We start from the raw sequence: 21628 nt of genomic DNA, 5'->3' as shown, positions 1-21628 counted from the left end.
AACTTTGATAATAATTTTTTCCTGGCTTTATTTTTTGGTACTTTGATTGATATGGTACTTAATAAATAGATTAATTTAGATAAGATTGTCATTTTTATCATATTGGCTAGCCTACCTATGAGCAATTAATAATTTTCCAGTTCTTTATATCTGTATTTATTTGTGTGAAAAGTGTTTTGTAATTGTGTTGAACTAAATTTTGAAGGAAGCCAGATATTCTATGAGGAGGAGGTGAGGAGAAAGGACCTTCTAAGACTGGAAGACAACCAGTTTAAAGGCATGGTGAGATAGGATGTTCTGTGTGAAGAATAGCAAGTACATCAGTAGAGCTGCATTAAAGAGTGAAAAGTTTGTTATTCAATCACTTCAGTTTATCTAGCTCATCTTGAACTCATTTAGTTTTTCTTGGTAAAGATACTGGAGTGGTGTGCCATTTCTTTCTCCAGGTTATTTTACACATGAGGAAATTGAGGCAAACAGAGTTAAGTAACTTGCCCAGAGTCACACAGCTAGGAAATGTATAAACCTGGATTTAAACTCATTTCTTTTTGACTCCAAGTCTGGCACTTGATCAACTGCACTACCTAGCTTCCCTATCAATGGAGGGAATTTTATGCAAATGGACTTTGAGTCATGGAGTTATACATATGCATATTCTTTAACTTACATATATATATACATATATAATATATACATATTCTTTAACTTTTTCCTTATAAACCTTTTTTTCATCCTTCATGCCAGTTCTATTCTCTTTGTCTCTTTCTGAGCTTCCCATCCATCTTAATGTTATCATGTTCCTATGGATTAGCCTTAATTTTCCATTAGGTATTTGAAACTCCCATTTTGAGACTGCCATGCCACGTATATGTTTTCAAAGAACTAAAAACATTTAGCTTGAAAAAGAAAAGGTTTGAGCTGGACTATTTTCAAATGTCTGAAGGGATGTCTTGTGGAAAAGAGATTAGATTTGTTTTATTTTAACTCCTAACCACAAACATTTGATGGTAGAAGTTATGAGTTTTTAAATTTTGGCTCAATAATGAAAATTTAGCAAATACAACTGTCCAACCATGAACTGGGCTGCCCCAGGCATTAGTGAATTTCTGTCTTTGGAGATGTTTAGATACCAGTTAAATAATTACACGGGGACATTTTCAACTGAATTCTCGCTTCAGAGAGAAGGTTAAATTTGATGACTTCTAAGGTCCCTTCCAAGTCTTAGACAACCTTGTTAGATTTTATTACTCTAGATTTTAGTGTAAAGAAAGAGAAATGTGAAATAAAAACTTTCAGTGTCATCTTAGACTGCCACATTGAGGTTACTGCTTTTCTTTCTACCTAAGAAACAATATGTAGTTCATAATGCAACTAGGCAAAAAAAGCAAGAACATCGGGTTGAAGTCCTACCTCCTTAGCTTCCTCTCTCCCTCCCTCCTTCCTTTCCTTCTACCCTTCCTTCCTTCCTTCCTTCCTTCCTTCCTTCCTTCCTTCCTTCCTTCCTTCCTTCCTTCCTTTCTCTTTCCTTTTTTTCTTTATTAATTCATCAAACATTAATCAGGCAGCCACTAAGTTTATATCATTGTGCTGGGCACTATGTTCAATTTCTATCATGGTTTTATTCCATAAAAATCAACCATTCATGAACCTCTTCAATGTCTAATGAAAATGAGCATTAATATTGGCCTTCCCAATTTGAGGAAGCTTTTCATAACATCATTATTGTCTGGGGAGATACATAGAGAACTGTTATATAGAGAACTAGGGATCATACTTGGCTTATTTTTGGTCTTCTTTTTTTAATAATGGCTTTTTATTTCAAAATATATGCAAAGATAGTTTTTAACATTCATCCTTGCAAAATTCTGTATTCCAAAATTTTCTCCTTCCTTTTCCTCACTCCTCCTAGACAGCAAGTAATCTAATATATGTTAAACATATGTAGTTCTTCTATACATATTTCTACATTTATCATGTTGTCTAAGAAAAATCAGATTAAAAAGAAAAATATGAAAAAAACAAGCAAACAATAATTGAAAAAAGTGAAAATACTATCGTGTTATCCACATTCAGTCTCCATAGTCCTCTGTCTGGGTGCAGATGGCTCTCTCCATCACAAGTCTATTAGAATTGGCCTGAATCATCATTAAAAAGAGTCACAAACTGCAGAAGTGATCATTGCATAATCTTGTTGTTGCTGTATACAATATTATCTTGGTTCTACTCACTTCACTTGGCATTAGTTCATGTAGGTCTCTCCAGGTCTTTCTGAAATCATGCTACTGATTGTTTCTTATAGAAAAATAATATTCCATAACATTCATATACCATCACTTATTTAGACATTCTCCAACTGATGGGCATCCATTCAATTTCCAGTTCCTCGCCACTACAAAAAGGGCTGCCACAAATATTTTTGCACCTGTGGGTCCTTTTCCCTTTTTTATGATCTCTTTGAGATACAGATCTAGTAGTACCACAATGCTGGATCAAAGGATATGCACAGTTTTATAGCCCTTTGGACATAATTCCAAATTGTTCTCCAGGTTGGATCAGTTTACAACTCCACCAACAATGTATTAGTGTCCCAGTTTTCCCACATCCCCTCCAACATTTATCATTATTTTTTTCCCTTCATTTTAGCCAATCTGAGAGGTGTGAAGTAGTACTTCAGAGTTGTTTTAATTTGCATTTCTCTGATCAGTAGTAATTTAGAACATTTTTTTCATGACTAGAAATGGTTTTAATTTCTTCATCTGAAAATTGTCTATTCATATCCTTTTGAATTCTTATAAATTTGAGTCAATTCTCTATATTTCAGAAATGAGGTCTTTATCAGAACCCTTGGATGTAAAATATTTTCTTCTTCCCTCAGTTTTGGCTACATTTGTGTTTCTCATGATTTTCTCATCTCTGCCGTTTAGAAGACTTAGTTTCTTCCAAGGACTAGCACATGAGTTACCTCTTATAGGCTTTCCCTTAGTTATTGTTCCCTCCTTCTTAAGTTATCAAGTATATGACTGTTTATATGTTATATCCAATTACTAGAATGTAAACCTCTTTAAAGTCAGGGACTACTTTTCATTTTGTTTTTGTTCCCCCAGTACTTATTATAGTGAGCTGTACTTAACAAAGTGTAAACACTTAACAAAGGCTTGTTTGTACAAGGGTGGTTTGGCAGTAATTTGATTTATATTAACTTACATCAAATACCACAATAAACTCAAAACAGACATTTGTGAATTGAATATTTTCAAAGGCCCTATCATTTAAATAAATTAATTAAGCAACAAGAAGACCAGGTATCTTTCTTAGTTATGGTTAGGGGGACAGTTTTTAGTCAATCTAGGGAAAGAGGTAATCAGAAAAGATAAAATACAATTATAATAACATAAAATTGAAAGGTTTTTGCATGTGCAAACTCAACTAATCTAGGATAAAAAGGAAAGCAAATGATAAGGAAAAGTGAACCAAATATCTTTAGTAAGGACTTGATAACCAAGATCTGTATTCATACACATTTAACATAAAGATTTGAGACTAAAGTTAATCCATATATTGGATTACTTGCTTTCTAGGGGAGGAGATGGAAAGGAAGAGAGGGAGAAAAATTTGGAAGACAAGGTTTTGCAAAGGTGAATGTTGAAAACTATCTTTGCATATATTTTGACAATAAAAAGCTATTATTTAAAAAATAAAAATATATTTCAAATTTACAAAATACTAAAAGTTGTTCACCAATGGATAAAGAACCCCAGGATATAAATAACCAATTTTCAAAAGATGAATTTCAATGTTGTAACTACATGTGAGAAATTGCTCCAAATCATTAGTTAAAAAGAAATGAAAATAATAAAAAAAAGACTGAGGCTTCATCTCACATCCAGTAAATTGACAAAGATGACAGAAAGAGAGAATGGTCAAAGTTGCAGTTTGTAGGAAAATAGGCACACTAATACATTGTTGGTAGAGTTGCAAATTTGTCCAATGGTTCTAGAAAGTGATTTGAATTATACTAGAAAAGTGACTAAAATATCCATATCCATTGACAAAGAAGTGTCCTTGATAGGTGTAGGCAACTAATCAGTCAACTAACAAACATTTATTAAACATCTATAATTAGCTTGTTACTATACAGGACAGATCCTATATAGCCCTAAATATCCATAGCAGTATCTTTGTGGTAGGTAGCAAAGAACTGGAAACAAAGTACATATGCCTATTGATTGCAGGTTTGCCAATTGTCCTGCATAAATATATCAGAATATTACCACATCATGAGAAACAGTGAATATGACCTAATGCAGAATGAAGTGAACAGAACTAGGAAAACAACATACACAACGACTATAATTATGTTAATTAAAAGAAAAAAATAAAACTGATCACTGTGCAATTATAATGAACACATTTGTAAATGAAGAAGAAAATACACCTCTTGTCCTTTTCAGAGGCAAGGAATTTGGGTGTGGAACATTGTGTATATTGCCTGACTCAATTGATATGTTACCTAATTTTGTTAAACTACTTCTTTCTTCCCCTTCCCCCTTTTAAAAAATGTTGTTTCAAGAAATAGTTCACTGGATAAGGAAGGGAATTTGGAAATAAAGGTGACCTTAAAGAAAAGATATCAATAAAATTAAAAATTAAAAAATGCTTTTTGGATTGGATAATGAAACAAAATATATTAATGAGCAGAATCCTTGATGAGTCATTGGTGATTTAATAGGTTCATGATTATGGCAGAAAACAAGAGGTCATGGTGAAGTCATTCTTATGTCAAATTTATTATCACTCAGTAGCCTCTGAACGTGAAGGAGCAGCCAGCCTCATTGTCGGAGGATGTATTATGAGAAGTCTAATTGAATAACCCAATTGGATTGCAGAAGCTGAGAGAATAATTTTTGCATATATCTTTCTGATAAGTATTATGTATTTTAATAGCTGGAAATGCAATTATGATGATGCATTTATATAGATTATTTCACCTCAATATATCCAGAGTGTGTTTTTTTTTAAACAAATTAGTAATTGCAAGCAGTTCATGTGTGAACATTGCCCTTTGCAACGAGCCTGAAATACAGCCACTTCAGGGATGGAATGTAGCCAGAATTTTCTAATACAAATAACTGGACATGACTAGATTAGGGTAAGAAGGAAGAACTTTCGATTCATTTTATCAAGCAAAATAAAACTTTATTGGGAAGAAACAAAGAAGTGCAACACGGCATAGTTAAAAGAGCTTGGGCCCAAGAGTCACAAGCCCTGGGATTTAATCTTCACCCAACCACACACCAGATTTTTTAACCTCCTTAAAATAAATTTTTTTCTATGAATCTCAGTTTCCCCATTTGTAAAATGAAATGATTAAATGAGACAATTTTAATAATCCTTTCCAACTCTAACATCGTATGAATTATTAACTATCCACTTTCAAGACACATTAACTGAATCCCCATTTCAGATGATAAAGACTTTCCAGGAGACTGATTTGGTTTCATACAAACAATGGGTTCTTCAGTGGTGCCCAGGAAGAGACAACCTTCACAAAGCTGTCAATCTGAGTTGCCATGGTACCTGGCCACAAGACAGGGTTTCTAAGGCAGCTAATTCTTCATATTTTCTCTCTTCAGTTCTATAGGTACAAGTACCCACTAGTTTTCCAGACCAAAAGACTGTCTCCTGACAGATGGCCAATTACTCTTTAATACTAGAAAAGCCCTGCCTTACTACTGACACAACCTTAGTGCAAGGTAAAGCGGTGGCAATGAAAAGAATAAATAATAAATAAATAATAAAGGCAATGAAGAGAATCTAGAAAAAGAGGGGAGGGGAAGGGAATAAGTTTTAATATAGCACCAACTATATGTCAGGTACTGTACTAAGTTCTTTCATAATAATAATAGCTAATATTTATATAGTGTCTACTATGTGCCAGATTTTGACCCCTTTTATAAAAATAATAGCTAACATTTATATAGGATCTACTATAGGCCACGTGTTGTGCTAATCACTTTAATAATAAAACTATAGCTAACATTTATATAATACTTATTATGTGCCATGTTCTGTGCTTAGCCCTTTTATACAAATAATAACTAACATTTATACAGCCCCTACTATGTGCCAGGTGTTGTACTAATCAATAACAACAAATAAATATATAAATACATTAATAAATTTATGTAAATACATTTATAATATATATTATATCTAATATAGATATAAATAAATAATGAATGTGAAACACAAATAAATAAGTAAATGAAATTATAGCTAACATTTATACAACATCTACTATGTGCCAGGTTTTTTGCTAAGCCCTTTAATTAAAAAAAATAATAGCTAATAATATTATTATTATTATTATTATTATTATTATTAAAAATAATAATAATAATAATACAGTACCTACTACATGATAGGTGGCACCATAGTGGATAAGGCAGGAGACTTGGAATCAGAAATGCTCATCTTCCTGAGTTCAAATCTGTCTTCAGACACTTATTAGTTGTATGATCCTGGGCAAATTACTTTACCCTATTTGCTTTAGCTTCCTTGTCTGTAAAGTGAACTAGAGAAGGAAATGGCTAAACAATATAGTATCTTTGCCAAAAAAGACCTCAAATGGGATCACAAAGAATCAAATACTAAATGACTGAACAACAACAACAAAATGGACCAGATGACCTAAGGATGTAAAACTAGAACTGGTCTAGTACCATTTGGGTTATAGAAAGGATTCATGCATCAAGTAAAAGTTTGGAATAGAGGATCTTTGGGGATCTTTGATCTCAAAGGTTTTATGATTCTATGATGCTTGTTTGTATTCCTAGAACATACTGGAGCTCTTTTTCATAATTCAGGATACCCCTCCTCTTCAGCTTCCTGTTGGCTAATTATCTCTGTTAGTGGAGATTTAATTAATGCCCTCAATATGGAGTATGGTTCCATGCATCACGGGGCTTGGCCTCAAATGAATATAATAATTTGATTGCTCCAGATGAACGTGACACAAAATTAAAAGTTGCCAAAAGACATTACAATAAATTGAATGATTTTGCTCCAATTTATTATATTTCAAACTAAATTTGGTTGAACCTCCCCAAATATTCATCCAGATGCTGGCTACAGAGACACAAACTTAAAAGTTTATTATTGTTTAATTCCAGGCTTTTCTGTTTAGATTAGACTCTAACATGAAAATCAGCTGGAAAAATAGACGGAGAAGGTCAACCAAGTTCTAAAGCAGCAGGATATCCCTCCAATCAACCTACTTCCTGCTCAGAGGGAGACTTTTTACAACATAATTTGGTTTAAGCAACTTCAAAATTAGTTAGTTTGTAAATATTTCAGTTCAATTTTAGAAAAACATTATTTTTTTCTGGATACATACTATGTAGTAAGCCTAGAGAAACAAAGACAAAAATGAAGTAGTCCATGACCTCAAGAAGCTTACATTCTTCTTGGGGGGGGGGGTATAATGCACAAACAAACAAGAAGAATATAAGGAAAATTGAAGAAGGAGGAAACATTAACAACTGGAGAGGGACATGTCAGGGAAAACTTCACAGAGAAAGGACACTTGAAGGTGACAAGCATTATTCAAGGTGGAGACAAGAAGAAAAAAAACATTTAGACCCAGGAGAGAAAGCAGTGGAGATGGAACGTCCAGCCCAGGAGCAGTTAGTAAGTACTTCGGGTTGTATGGAATATAGAATTCAAGGAGAAGTAGTACCATGGGGAAGGCTGGAAAGGAAGGAAGGTAGCTGAACTTCTGAGGATTTTACATGCCAGGCTAAACAGCTTGTATTTTATCCTACAGGCCATAGGGAACCATTGAATGTTTTTGAGTGGAGAAGTGGTCACTGATGTGGTCAGAAGATCATTCTGGCAGCTGTGTGAAAGGCAGACTGAGGAAGGGAAAGACTGGGACAGGCCAGCTTGTTTACCATCCTTTCCTGCTATGGATGAGATCTCTGGTCCAGCTCTGCCAGCCTTCCTTCTGCCTAGCTGAATATTGAGTACTCCTTATCTTTTTTTCTCCATCCTCTACCTCCATCTGTGAGGCTGGTCTGTTTATCCCATTGCTACCTAAAGCCTGGCAGTACCAAACATGTCTCTGAGTCTATCTAGCTGGCTTCTGGACAATGTTGTGCCTTTGCTCTGCCCCTTCTCTCAAATGAAGATAAGCAGTTTGTTTCTAGAGCAATTGATCCCTTTGGGTTTGATGCCAAAAGAAAATGCTGGAGAGCATACAGCTTTTCCTTGAATCCTGATGACATTCCTGGGAGGAACATAGGACAAACATTATCATCCCCATTTTGAAGATCAGGAAAGGAAGGTTTTAACTGAAAAAAAAATGATCATTTAACTTTTAATTTATTATTAATGAATAATACTTTATATTTATGTAGTGTCTTAAAATGCTTTACATACATGATCTAATTTAATCTTTCTTACAATCATGAATTTAGGTATTCTGATGCCCATTTCACAGATGAGAAAACTAAGTGGTTTTTCAGATCACTTGGCCAATAAGTGTTAAAACCATCTTGAACCTGGGGTTTTCTGAGTTCTAATCCAGCACTCTATTCATTTTAACATGGCTGCCTCTTGGTAACAATATTGTTTCCCAAGCTGGTGAGTATATAGAATGCTAGCATTAGAAATAGAAGACCTGAATGAGAATCCTGCCTTATTAGCTATGTGAGCAAGTAATTTATTTATTTTGTGAGCAAGTAATTTAACTTCTCTCAGCTTCAGTTTTCTCAACTGTGAGATGGGTATAATCATAACAGCACTTGCCTCCCAGGATTGTTGTGAGGATCACCGTGCCTCTGATGTTTACTAATTCTGTGACCTTGGAAAACTCACTTGGTAATTCTCAGCCTCAGTTTCCTGTCTATAAAATTAGGATAATAATAGCACCTCCCTCCCAGGGTTGTTGTAAAGATCAAACAAGAGAGAGAACCTATGTATCTCAAATCTCAAAGCACTAAATAAATACTATTTATTATTATGATATGACATATTATTATGATATAAACTAAAACATGATCTGTGTCTGACACATACTGGCTGTGTCACAACGGGCAAATCATTCAACTTCTCAATATCCTAGAACTCTTTCTAAGACCATAAATTACAGAGAGATGCTGATCTATCTCAAGTGAGGAACTTTTTATGATAAATCACTGGTCTAGTATCTTTTCCCTCACTCCCTATTCTAGCCATGAAGATAATAATCCCTCCCTGCCTCAGAATTCTTACATGTAACAGTTGCAGTAATGTGGATGAAACAGTTGGAGTATGAAATGGTTCTGAAACTCTAAAGGTCTCTAAAAATGACTTTGCTGTTTAAATGTAAGGAGTGATCTGTTGTCTGGGAATGCAAAAAGGGTTCAGGGTAACTGCCACTTTTAAAGCTAACAGAAGAGTGATGGAGGCACAATGATTGGGGAGAATGGAAGGGAACACGCCTAGGGCAAGGAAGAGAAGGGAGGGGGCCATTTGGAAAGGAGAATAAAGTCCTTAGTGTTTCTCTTTAGACATTGAGTAATAGCTCACATCTCTGTAAGACCTTAAAGGTTTCCAGACTCTTTTCCTCAATTCTGTGAGATGGCTATTGCAAACCTTAGTATCCTTATTTGATGCTAGGAGAGCTGGCCATTTTTTCTTCTCAATGCATGGCAGTGCCAGGGAGTGGGTGACTTCCCTACCATACATCCCCCTGTTCTGGATGGCATGGGAAACAGCTTTGAATAATGTGAAATTTACATTAGTTACTGATGTTTTTTGTCTGGATGTTTAAAACATTTTTTTTGTTGATCTTCTGGATTCATGGAAAATATTGATATAAGCAAAGCCCTTTGCCCTTTAGAAGCTGGAGGAGAGGGTACATTAGACTGTGATTTTACTTGGAATTAGCCTGGCATCAGCAATGAAGGGCAAAGGGGGAATGAAAAGGGGTATGGTGTGTTTCTAACTTCTAGGCAAAGTCTTTCATGAGATCAGGGGGCTGGAGGAACCATAGTACCAAGGAAAAGTCTATGTGGAGTGGTCCAGTCTCAGTACTATGATAAAGAACTCTGATAGTGACTCCTCCTGTGGCACTGAGAAATCTATGATAGAAGAGGGGCTTTCCTCCAGAAGGGAGGGGGTGCATTCTAGGAGCTTTGTAGAGTTGCAGTGGGTACCATGTGTTGAGGAATGAGAGGAGAAATGCCATGTGAAGGCCAAGATAATGCCTGATGTGTGCGACTACAGTGGGATTGTCCAGATCTCTGGGATAAGAAATTGTGAGATTGTGTGTGTGTGTGTGTGAGTGTGTGTGTGTATGTGTGTGAGAGAGAGAGACAGACAGAGACAGACAGACTGACAGACAAAGACATGAGAAAGACAGAGAGGATGGGGGATAGGGAGATGGAGGGAGAAAGGAAAGAAAGATTTCTAGTTGCCTATTATTCCTTTGCTATTACTCTTTAAATAGCAAACCTCTATGATATTTCCAAGTTCCCATTTCCCTGGACTAAATCGTCCTTCTTTCTCTTTCTTGCCCTAGGCATGTTCCCTTCCATTTTCTCCAGTCATTGCACCTTCATTACTTTCCTCTGCCCTTCAAATGTGAAAGGGATTTTTCCACCAGCAGGCTGTGTCCAGATTATTCTGAGTTCTTTTTGTATTCCCAGACAGCACATCACTTTCTTACATTTAAATAGCAAAGATGTAATGACACACACACACAGAAAGAGACAGAGAGAGACAGAGACAGACACACAAAGGTAGGGAGAGACAAGACAAACAAAAATAGACAAAAAGACTGTAAGCTCTGAAAAGAGCTCTGTAATTTTTTTTTAGCTTTGTAAAATATGTGCTTGCAAGGGACACTGATGACAACATGGGGATATATCATATAGTGAATCTTCTAAATTTGTGGGGTGATAAGTAATGGGCCAGTCACCCAAATGAAAAAGAAAAAACACCCAGGAAAATCAGGAAAAGTGAGTGAGAATTTCAAGGAGTTTAACTCAGACTTGTTGTCAAGAGAAACTTTCTAATAAGCAGAGCCTTCCATAAGTGGAACAAATTATTTCAGATGATAATTAATAATAATAGTGTTTAGCTAGCATTTGTATACACTGCTTTGAGATTTGTAAAGCACTTTACATGTGCTATTCCATTTGATCCTCCCAACAGTCCTGGGAAGTAGGTGCTATTATTATCCTCATTTTGTAGATGAGGAAAGTCAAGCTGAGAATGATTATGTGATTTGCCCAGAGTCACACATGTTTGAGGCAGAGTTTAAAGTTAACTGTTTCAGACTCTTAACACTTGCCACCGTGGGTTCCTCCTCAATGGGATCTTTCAGTGACGTTTGGGTTTCAGGGATATTATAGTGGGGTTTTCCTCTTTCAGTTATGGGGTAAACTATGTTGCCACTGAATTATTTCTCTAAAATTCTATGATTCTATACTTAATCAGTCTCAGAGGGCTAGCAATATAGGCATATATCAGGATTTAGTCTAGGGGAATGGGGCTTGGAAATATAGAATATGATATTTATGGTGTAATAGCAAAGAGATGATTTAAAAAACTTAGAAATCAAGAAAGTTGGATTTTAGTCTAGTCATTACCACTAAATATCTGTGTGACTTTGAACAAGTCGCTAAACTTGCTTTCTTCATTTGTAGATGAGAAGGTAGGAGGATATAGTCTCTAAAGTGCTTTCCAGGTCTAATATTCTCTGATTCTGTGATCTGCACAGAATGAGCCTGAGGGGTAGTGGTGTGAATGATCCATTCCAAAGATGAATTAATCATTTATTGCCAAAGGCAGAACCTTAAATTGAAACACTAATGTTCAGGATATTGCAAGTTTCTAGTCTCATAGGAAAGTTTTCATCATGGATTTCTGACGGAGCATTTTATCTTTTCATTTATCTTATGGAGATAATACTCTCCACATTGTCAGTTCTTCATGAAAGCAATTTATAGATTCTTTTCTTCCTTCTCTAAGAAATTGTTATTCTCCCCTATTCTGCTTGTAGTTGTCTTCCGAGTTTCCGGGAATGGATAGGATAGGAGTAGGTGATACAGAAGCAGTGCAAACTGGGAAGTTGGCCACCATCTTTCCTTAATATCCTCTACAGTATCTTGCAGTAACTGAAATTCCTACTTTGGGGATTCAATTTATTCCCATAAAATTGGAGACAATTGTACCTTAACCTTCTGTTAAGGTACATATGTTATATAAAAGGAGGACCACAATAATGCACAAACCTGGCTTAATTAATTAGATAGCAGCTATATCCATTACTATGGGGCATTAGTCCTGGAAAAGGACTTAGAATGCACTGGTGGAGTTGAAGGGCCTGAGTTCAAATTCTCACTTTTCCTACTATTAATTATATGACCATATGAGTAAGTTATTAATTTCTGGGAATCAAGTTTCTCATCTACATAACTCAGAATTTGGGATAGAAGATCTCTCTCAGCTCTAAATTCTGTGATGTTATAAATATGAGAAAAGAAAGATGAAATGACCATCTCATTCTCCCCAAGTTAGGGTGGAGCTTTGGATAGGGATGAGGGATGACTCTTGTTCTTGTGCCTTTCCCCTAAATCCCATGGAAGGAGTGAGTCACAGAATCACATAACTTCAGGGTTAGAAGCAGCTCAGAGTAGAACAGTTCAATCCATGCCTTCTACATCATCCTCAATGGTTGATTATCCAACCTTTGCTTGAAGAGAGGGAACCTGCTTCAATGAGGGGGAATCTGCTATCTCCTGCATGGGGTCGATCTGGGGCAGTTTCCTGATAAATTTGATGAGTGTGAAGAATGATGGGGCTTTGTTTGGGACTTTGATTTAACTTTTTTAATTAAAACTTTTTATTTTTCAAAACATATGCGTGGATAATTCTTCAACATTAGCCCTTGCAAAAATTATCTATTTTGTGATCAATAATGATCTCTAGTTCATCTTTGGTCACAAATTCCTTCCTTCTCCACAGATCTGAGTGGTAAACTAACCTATGTTCTTCTAATTTGCTTATACTATCCCTCTTTATGTCTAAATCATGAACCCATTTCGACCTTATCTTGGTATATGGTGTTAGGTATGGGTCAATGCCTTGTTTCTGCCATACTAGTTTCAAATTTTTCCAGTAGTTTTTGTTGAATACTGAATTCTTATCCCAAAAGCTGGGGTCTTTGGATTTGATTTAACTTCTTATTGAGATCTACAGCGCATAGAGTTGGAAGAGATGTTAGAAGCCCAACTCTTTCACTTCAAAGAAGGGTAAACTGAGGCAAAGAGTGATTAAAGGACTAGTCCAAAGTCACCAAGTGATAGAAGTGGGCTTTGAACCCACATAATCTGGATCTAAATCCAGGGCTCATTTGTTCTATACCATGCCTCCCCTTAGTGCTGCTTGGATGATGGGTCTCAGTGATTGTGGATAGCTCAGATAGTTAACTCAGATTCTTGTAGGATGGACGCTTGCCGGAGAAGTCACACTTTAATATTAGACTTAAAAATATGCTGGCCTTTTTGTTTTTTTTTTATCTCTTTTTCTAAGAAGAGATCAGAGATCCAATACTTCAGATTGGAATTTGGTCTTTCGAGGGCACCTAACTACTGGTCCAATACCATAGACTGATTATCTCTTCTTGGCATTAGAAAAGCAGTTTAAGAGATGGCTGCAAAACTAGAGAAGAAAACAAAATGATGCTAAGGGCAGAAGAGAAAATCTAGATTTTACCCTCTTCTATCATTGTGAACTATTTAAAGATTGTAGTTCCAAAGGAAGTTGCCTGTTCAGCAACAGGTCCCTGCCTCCCCAGGCCAAATTTTTTTTTGTTGTTGTTTACGATCTGAAGCCTTCAGGGAGATATTATAAAGCTGTAAGTTTGTATTGGTTTTGGAAGGGGAGGTAAAGGTAGGATTTATTGGAATATTAAGTGGAAGCTGCCAGTCTAGAAACCCCTAGAATGCTTTCCTTTCAGAGGAAGTCTAAACCACACAATGACAAGTCTGGATCCCTCTATGAGTCTCTTTAGTTAAAAGAACTATTCACTGAAGTATTAAAGAATTGCCTCCTTAGAAATCCTCTTTGTTTTTCTCCCAAAGGGTGGAGATACAAAAATGAAAGGCTTTACGACCCTGAAAGAAAGTGGGACTCACCAGAGAGGAAGATGAATTATATTCATTGTCTATGGGCTAATTTTTTTTTCCTTATTACATTTCATCTCATTAAATTTGTCCAATGTTTGAGCCTCTTAAGATAATTTTGGACACTGATTGTCATACAATATGTTAGCTATAACTCTTGGATTCATATCATTTGAAAATTTAATAAGCAAGTCATCTATGACTTCATTCAAGTCATTGATGAACATGTGAAATAACAGGGATCCAAAAAAATCTCTAGGCAATTCAAATAGAGACTTACCTTCAAGGCTCTGGAATCCTATAGAGTCTTCTCTGAGCTCTGAAATATATACTTCTGAAATTTAGTGGGCATATTAGACAAAGTTTAATTTTCCTGTTCTCAATTGCACATTTAAAATAGAGTGGTTATTTCTCTCTTATCTCTTCTTAATCTCCATATCAAGCTCCATTTTCCTCATTAGTCATGATTCCCTTTTGCATAAAATTTCCACTTGTCACTTCCCTTTCTCATCTCTTGAAGGAAAAAAAAAACTGTCATCAAGACAAACTAAAACTTTATGAGCTGCTCTCTTTTTGGCAATCAATCAATCAACCAGATTTTATTAAATATCTACTATGAGATAAGTACTGTGATAGATTTGTAGGATATAATAGATATGGGAAAGTAAATTTTGATAAGGGATTTGTAGAGGAAAATAAATGCCTGAGCAGAGAGGTATAGGAAATTGAAATAGAGAACTTTATGGGATCCCTAGGTTGTTGGAGGGGGTGAGAGTTAGTAGGAGAATGGAAGGACGAGGAGTTCCTGAAGATAAACACTTTATTTCACAATTTTATCTAAAGGATGCTGCAATCCACAGTCATGGGCCAAGAATGATTAACCTCTGTCTTTCCCTATCATCAGAGGGGCAAATCAACATTTCCCCTACTGAGACCCAGCTCTGTTTTTGCCTTTTAGACAGTTTCCCTTAATGGCAAGGCAAATGGTCTCTGAGGAAATTGAGATAAGAACATCAGCTTCCCAGGGAATTTGCTTTATTTGGAGGATCTTAGGGACTAAAACTGAACCTGGACCAATATCACCAGACTGATTTGGAGTTAAGCAGAATGACTGAGGAGTGTGTTCTGAGGAGTGGCCTGTATATGGCTTACTTTGTGAGAATTTTTGTTTTGTTTTCTCAATGGAGACTGGCTCCTTCCTGGCTCCTTTCTGAAATCAGTAGAGGGGCCAATCTGAGAGATGGGTCTATAGAGACACCTTCATACTAACATTCTAAATTAGAACCAGGGAGTCAACTCAAGCCTCACCTTATTTGTTGTCCCAGTGACTGGTATTTACCTCCTACCATACTAGTCTACATAAACCAGAAATGAAGTTTTTTTCTTTATATACTATATGCTAATCTCTAATTTAATTCATCCCTATTCCTGCTGCTGCTGTTGCTGCTAAGTAGCCCAGAACATAGTGTGCTGAGCATAGTGTCGAAAAGACTCATCTTCTTGATTCAAATCTAGTTTTAGACATTTAGTAACTGTGTGACTTTGTGTAAGGCATTTAACTCTGTTTGCCTCAGTTTTTTTCTATGTAAAATGAGCTGGAGAAGGAAATGGCAAACCACTGCAATATCTTTTCTAAGAAAACTTCAAATGCAGTCACAACTGAAATGACTAAACGAGAATATCATTCCCAGTTTCTTTTCCCCATTTCTTCAGACATATCCTATGATTTAAAAAAATTATTGATAGCTTTTCTTTTTATATCAACAAAGTGCAAGCTCTAAAGTTAGAGAACCTGGGTTCAAATCCCACTTCTGACAAGATGGATTTAGTCCTAAGGAGACAAGGAGTTTTACCTGGTTACTCTTTATATTTCTGTATACTCAAGTGGGAATCATTATAAAGTCTAAGCTATTATTTATTGACAGCTAATTTTTATTCTTGATTAGGAAAACCAACTATTTCTCTAATATTTAAAGCCCCCCCAAAGATTCTGTGAGCAGTGAGCAGTCTTTAATCTTTGTGCAGAACAGAATAATCCATGACTCAGGAACCTCTTTAGTCTGTAATTCAATTCTGCAGCTCATCAACATTTGTTAGCCTGTATAGCCATCTCAACAGAAACATGGAATCCAATTAGGGGCTGAGATTGCATCAGCTGTCATAGATCATTGTTCATCTGGCATCATCTGGTCTTCTTTGAAGCTATCAGAGTCCAGCATTGGTCAGGCAGGCAGGCAGGCAAGCAGACAGACCCAAGAGTGACCTTCAGTTTTGATTCTCCCCTTTTCTCTAAACCTAAGCAATAGGTAAGTTTTGAGCACGTATAAATAAATATATATATTCAAAAAAATGATAATAGTAATTAGCATTTATATAACAACGTAAGGTTTTCAAAGTTCTTGATAAATATTACCTCAGTTTATCCTCACAACAACCCCAGGAGGTAGATCCTATTATTATCCCCATTTTATAAATGAGAAAACCGAGGCAGAAGTGGTTAAGTGATATTTCCAGGGTCATGCATTTAAGTATTTGAGACTAGATCAGGTCTTCCTGAGTCCTGGTCTAGTGCTCTAGTCACTGCACCATTCAGGGGATATTGAACTGATTTCACTTTATATGAGATGGTTGCTTTAACACTGACTAATATTTCACAATACCACAAATCTGTCTGTGAAACAACATAGTGTGGTGGCTAACACTGACTTGTGGCTTGCCTTTTGGCAAGATATCCAGTCTCTGAGTCCGTTTTCCCATCAATAAAATGCAAAGGTGATGATTACCATTTTTCTCTCCCAGGATGGTGGTGAAGATAAATGACGTAAGAGATGGTTGAGTATAAACTGTTATAAGTGATGAAGTAAATAGAAATCAGTCCTAGTTACCTTGGAAAGCTTCCAGAGCCAAAGACACCATACAGAATCAGGTGTTCAGAGGTTTCAGAATGCCAGTGAGCCCCTTTCACTTGTACTGAGCTGTCCAAAGAAAGAGTTTCCAGCCAAATGATTGCTACAAACCCCAAAACCCTTAGGTTTTAATATACAAATCTTTATTAATTTGCAAAATACAACAAAGAATTCAGAAGTTCTCCAACAGAGAGGGCCACCTATCGCAAATACATTGAGTCTTCCTAGGAATTTAATTGCTGTCAACAATTGCTATTGGGCTCTGGCAACACCTTTCTCTGCTCTATCCCTATCCGGCTTTCAGTCTCCCCAGGAGCAGCTGATTTGGCAAATATGATAGATCAACTTCAGCTTCTCATGTCATGAAATTTAGTATCCTCTGATCTCCCAGAATTTCTAGATGAGGATGGTTTTTTTTTAAAGATACTGGTGATAACCAACTAATAATATTTTAAATTGTTAAAATTGTGTTCTGTTTTCAGTCATTCCTAATTAAATCTTGTGATAATTTGCCTTGAACTAAATGATTTAATTCTATCAGATTCAAGACATGTGGCTAGTTTCACAATCACGGTATTGTGATTGTATTTAGTACCAGTTCTTAATTGAGCCCCTTAGGTTTCCTTATTCAGCCTGATATAGAATTTGGGCTCTTCTCTTGTGCTGGGAAGATAGAGCGACATATTTGATTCCAACTGCTTGAAATATTAGCTTGAAAAGGTTGGAGATTTTGTAAAACAACAACAACAACAACAAAGAAAATAGAAACTCTGTAAATAAAAGCTTGTTGGATGTGATTTCCCCAGTATTGACAATAATGGTATCCTGTAATTCTAATTCCCATTTCTGATATTCTCTTCTGCCTCTGAAAGCTTCAGGAGTCATTCCCAACCAGATTCAGCAGAGCTGTCTTGTAGTCTCCACTAGTGTCATCCTGGAAAAGTGTCAAGAAAATGAGAGTTAATGGTGATCAATCAATCAATCCACATGTTTATTAAGTATTAGTCATGTGCAGAGTAGCTAAGGACCACTAGGTGGTGCAGTAGATGGAGCACTGAACTTGAAATCAGAAAGGCTCATTTCCATGAGATCAAATGTGGCTGCAGATTCACTAACTAGCCTTGTGAACCTGGACAAGTCATTTAACTCTTTTTGGCTCAGTTACTCATTTGTAAAATGAGTTGGAGAAGAAAATGACAAACCTTACCAAGGCAACCCCAACTCACAAGAAGTTGGCCACAACTGAACAACAAAAATGTGCAAAGCAATTTGTTAGGTATTAGAAAAGATACAAAAGTTAGATAAGAAGTCTTCGTCCTCATGAAACTTTTACTCATATATTAGCATTCATCTTATCGATGAAATTATTAAACTGAACAATTTCAAGACAAAGAAATCCATTGTGGCATATAAAAAGCTTGAATGTCATGGTTTCTGGATAATTAATTGTTTTATTAATAATATCAACATAAAAGATTGGTCATTTGGCCATCTCTCAGCCCAAAGATCCCTTATAGAACTCACTCAAAGTTTATATTTCCTTGGAAGACTGGGTGTTCTTGAGGGTAGACATCAACTCTTATTGGTTAACAATTAATGAGAAGACTGATTATTATAATGAGAAATGAGCTTATTCTAAGGAAGGATTATGATATGTGACCAGAATCACACAGTTTTAGTCAAAGAGAATTATCTGTGTCCATATCATCAGTTTGACAAAAGGAAGAATTCACATTTCCTCAGACCTATCTGAGACAAAAGAACTGGAATTCATCAATTCACCTAACTGTCTTTTGAACAGATCTGAGTTCTTCTCAGTATCAGTCCTACACCTCAAAGTCTGCCTGAATAACTTATAGGGGAAGATTTCTGAATAAGTAAATAGAAAAGGGGAAAAACCTTGGTCCTACTTCAATTATTAGTTATTAAATAGAAGGGAGGAATAGTCATTTCTCTCACCACTGATGCGAGAAGACAAATAAGTAAATCTTATTATAGTTGAAAAGGAGAAGGTAGGAGAAAGTAGTTAGGAGGAAGAGAGAATATGTGTTGTGTTCAAGCAGAAGAAAGTAGGTATATTTAATATGATCAAGAAAAAAAAATCTTAAGCATCTCTCTTCAGTCTAATCTTTCTTGGACAAAGAGGTCCAAAGGTTTGATTTTATACTTCTTAGTAGCTAAATACTGTGTTCTGTTGATAGATACTTGCTACCCGGTGCTCCTGGGTACCATGCTGCATAAAAACTTTATAACGAGAAGCATCATATTTACTTCAGAGGCTGCATTTCATTAAGTGAATATTTAGCTCAAGAGAAAATTTCCTCTTTTAGCTATAATTTCTGACAGTCAAGCTGGAGCCAATAAATTAAAAGGGATTAGATGGAATATTCAATTCTCACATCAAACTGACCTAACAACTACACAATAAAAGCTAATAGAATCAGCCCTCACTTGTTTATTGATAAATAAAGGTCTGGTGGCCTTATTAGCATGATGATCCACAGGAAGTTGAGAGGAGATAGAGAGGAGAGAGGCAGATGGAAGCACACAGATAAATAGAGACAGTGGGTATATTCAGAGACAAAGATAGACACCCAGAGACAGAGAGAAAGAGACAGGGACTGAGAGAGATAGAGACAGAGAAAAGGAGAGGCAGAAACATACAGAATCAGAGAGAAACAGCAAAACAGAGACAGGGACACAGAAAAAGAAAGAAACTGATATACATATCTATATATATAGACATATAAAGAGAGACATATATAGGGACATATATATAGAGAGAGAGACATATAGAGACATAGAGAGAGAGACATATATAGATAGGGACATAGAGAGAGAGATATATATATATATATATATATATATATAGAGAGAGAGAGAGAGAGAGAGAGAGAGAGAGAGAGAGAGAGAGATATAGATAGAAACAGAGACAAAGATAGGCACACAGAAAAAGCCAGATGTATAATGGGAGAGACAATCAGTGGAAAAGAGGGTAGAGAGACAAAACACTTTTTCTTCAAAATTTCTCAAAATTGGAGCAATTAGAGAATAGAATCCTCATGAGAAAACCTGAGGCCAGAGATTTATGCTGATGGAATTCCTATATTGGGGAGTAAGTGATTCTGGAGATTTACATAGATGTTCAATACTTGTGACTTCTAATTGAAGAATTTTTGTTTTGCATGACTAATATGGAAATATGCTTAACATGATTGTACATGTATAATCTATATCAGATTGCTATCTTGGGAACAGGCAGGCAGGAGGATGGAGAAAAATTTGGAACTCAAATTCTTATAAAAGTGAATGTTGAAGATCATATCCATTTGTAATTAGAAAAAAATAAAATACTAGTAAGTGGAAAAAAGAATTTTTGTTTTGTTTCCCTCTTTCTTTTCATTAAAAACAACCCTCTAATTTTTTAATCTGCCTGTTCATTGCCTGAGGCTTCTTGGGTGGGGATTATGAGTTAAAGGAGTGCAGAAATTAATTCCCAGAAGTATACCTGTCTTCTTCAGTTCATGCATTAGTTTCTAGTTACTAAGATTTAGATAACTGATATTAAAAAATGAAGTCAGTAACTATGCTAAATAAAAAAAGCAAGTCTTATTTCTAAGCCACATAGAAAAATTTCCCAAATTTTAAAGACTCCCACTCTAATAGAGATAGCATTTAATATCTGTAGTAAAGCAACACAAATAAACAGAAAGATCATCCATAAAATGGGATAATGTCTGGGGCCTATTTTGTTGAATGGAGGCTGACTTGTACTCAGAGTACTCAACAACAACAACAATACAAGGAGCAAGATAGCAAGACCACCACCAACTCAGGGTATTGATTACCAATGAATCCCAGTCCAGAGGGGCCTTTCAGAGGCTGCTCAGTCATCACCACTGTCAATGATCAGGGACAACCTGAACAGATGGAGCTATTCTGTCCTTGTAATTGCCCAGTTGCCAGCTGGTAACTTCATTTAAAAGCAGCATATTGCTAGTGGAAATAGTAGTGTACTCAAAATCAGAAGATCTCCCTTCAAACCAGGACTGCTGCTTATTAAGGACATGAATTTAATCAAATTGCCTTTTTACACATACAGTGTATGTAGCTATGTAATGGAGATATTGGTATTTTCACTGCCTATTGCACAGAGCCATTGTGAAAAAAGAAAGTGTTTTATAAATGCAAGCTACTCTCTATCAGTATTTTAAGGCCATCCCCAACCTTTGTTCAGTGCAATTCAGGTTGTACTTTGGAGGAGATGGAGAGAGACAACTTTACTTAGAGATCTAAGTATGATTTCCAACTACCAATTAACTTGATGTGCCCAGACAAATCAGTTAGGGGGAAAAAACCTGACATTTAGGTCAAAGATATAAGCATTATTTCAGCTATATGATAAAATGTCTGAAGTGATTCTTTTCCTTTTCTCCTCTCTCCATCTTGTATATTTTCTTCAGATCAGGGAAGAAGAAAAAGGGGAAGGAGGAGATATTCATCACAAGTTTCATCAGAAAATTAATATTCTTTCCAGATCCCTAAAGG

General features: G+C 35.9%; 1 protein-coding gene across 1 annotated transcript in view; it reads right to left on the bottom strand.

The window, feature by feature from the left end:
- Positions 1–17201: 17201 nt before the first annotated feature.
- Positions 17202–21628, bottom strand: part of LOC100913627 (annexin A8) — a 29985-nt gene continuing 25558 nt past the window's right edge. Inside the window, exon 13 of the mRNA XM_003755170.3 lies at positions 17202–18014. Coding sequence (XP_003755218.1) covers positions 17955–18014 — 60 coding nt within the window. The 3' untranslated portion in view covers positions 17202–17954. The remainder of the gene's footprint in view (positions 18015–21628) is intronic.

This window comes from Sarcophilus harrisii, chromosome 2 (assembly GCF_902635505.1).
Source record: "Sarcophilus harrisii chromosome 2, mSarHar1.11, whole genome shotgun sequence".
Classification (NCBI taxonomy): Eukaryota; Metazoa; Chordata; class Mammalia; order Dasyuromorphia; family Dasyuridae; genus Sarcophilus; species Sarcophilus harrisii.
Note: the sequence above shows the minus strand (reverse complement) of the source record. Positions and strands in the feature narration are given on the sequence as shown.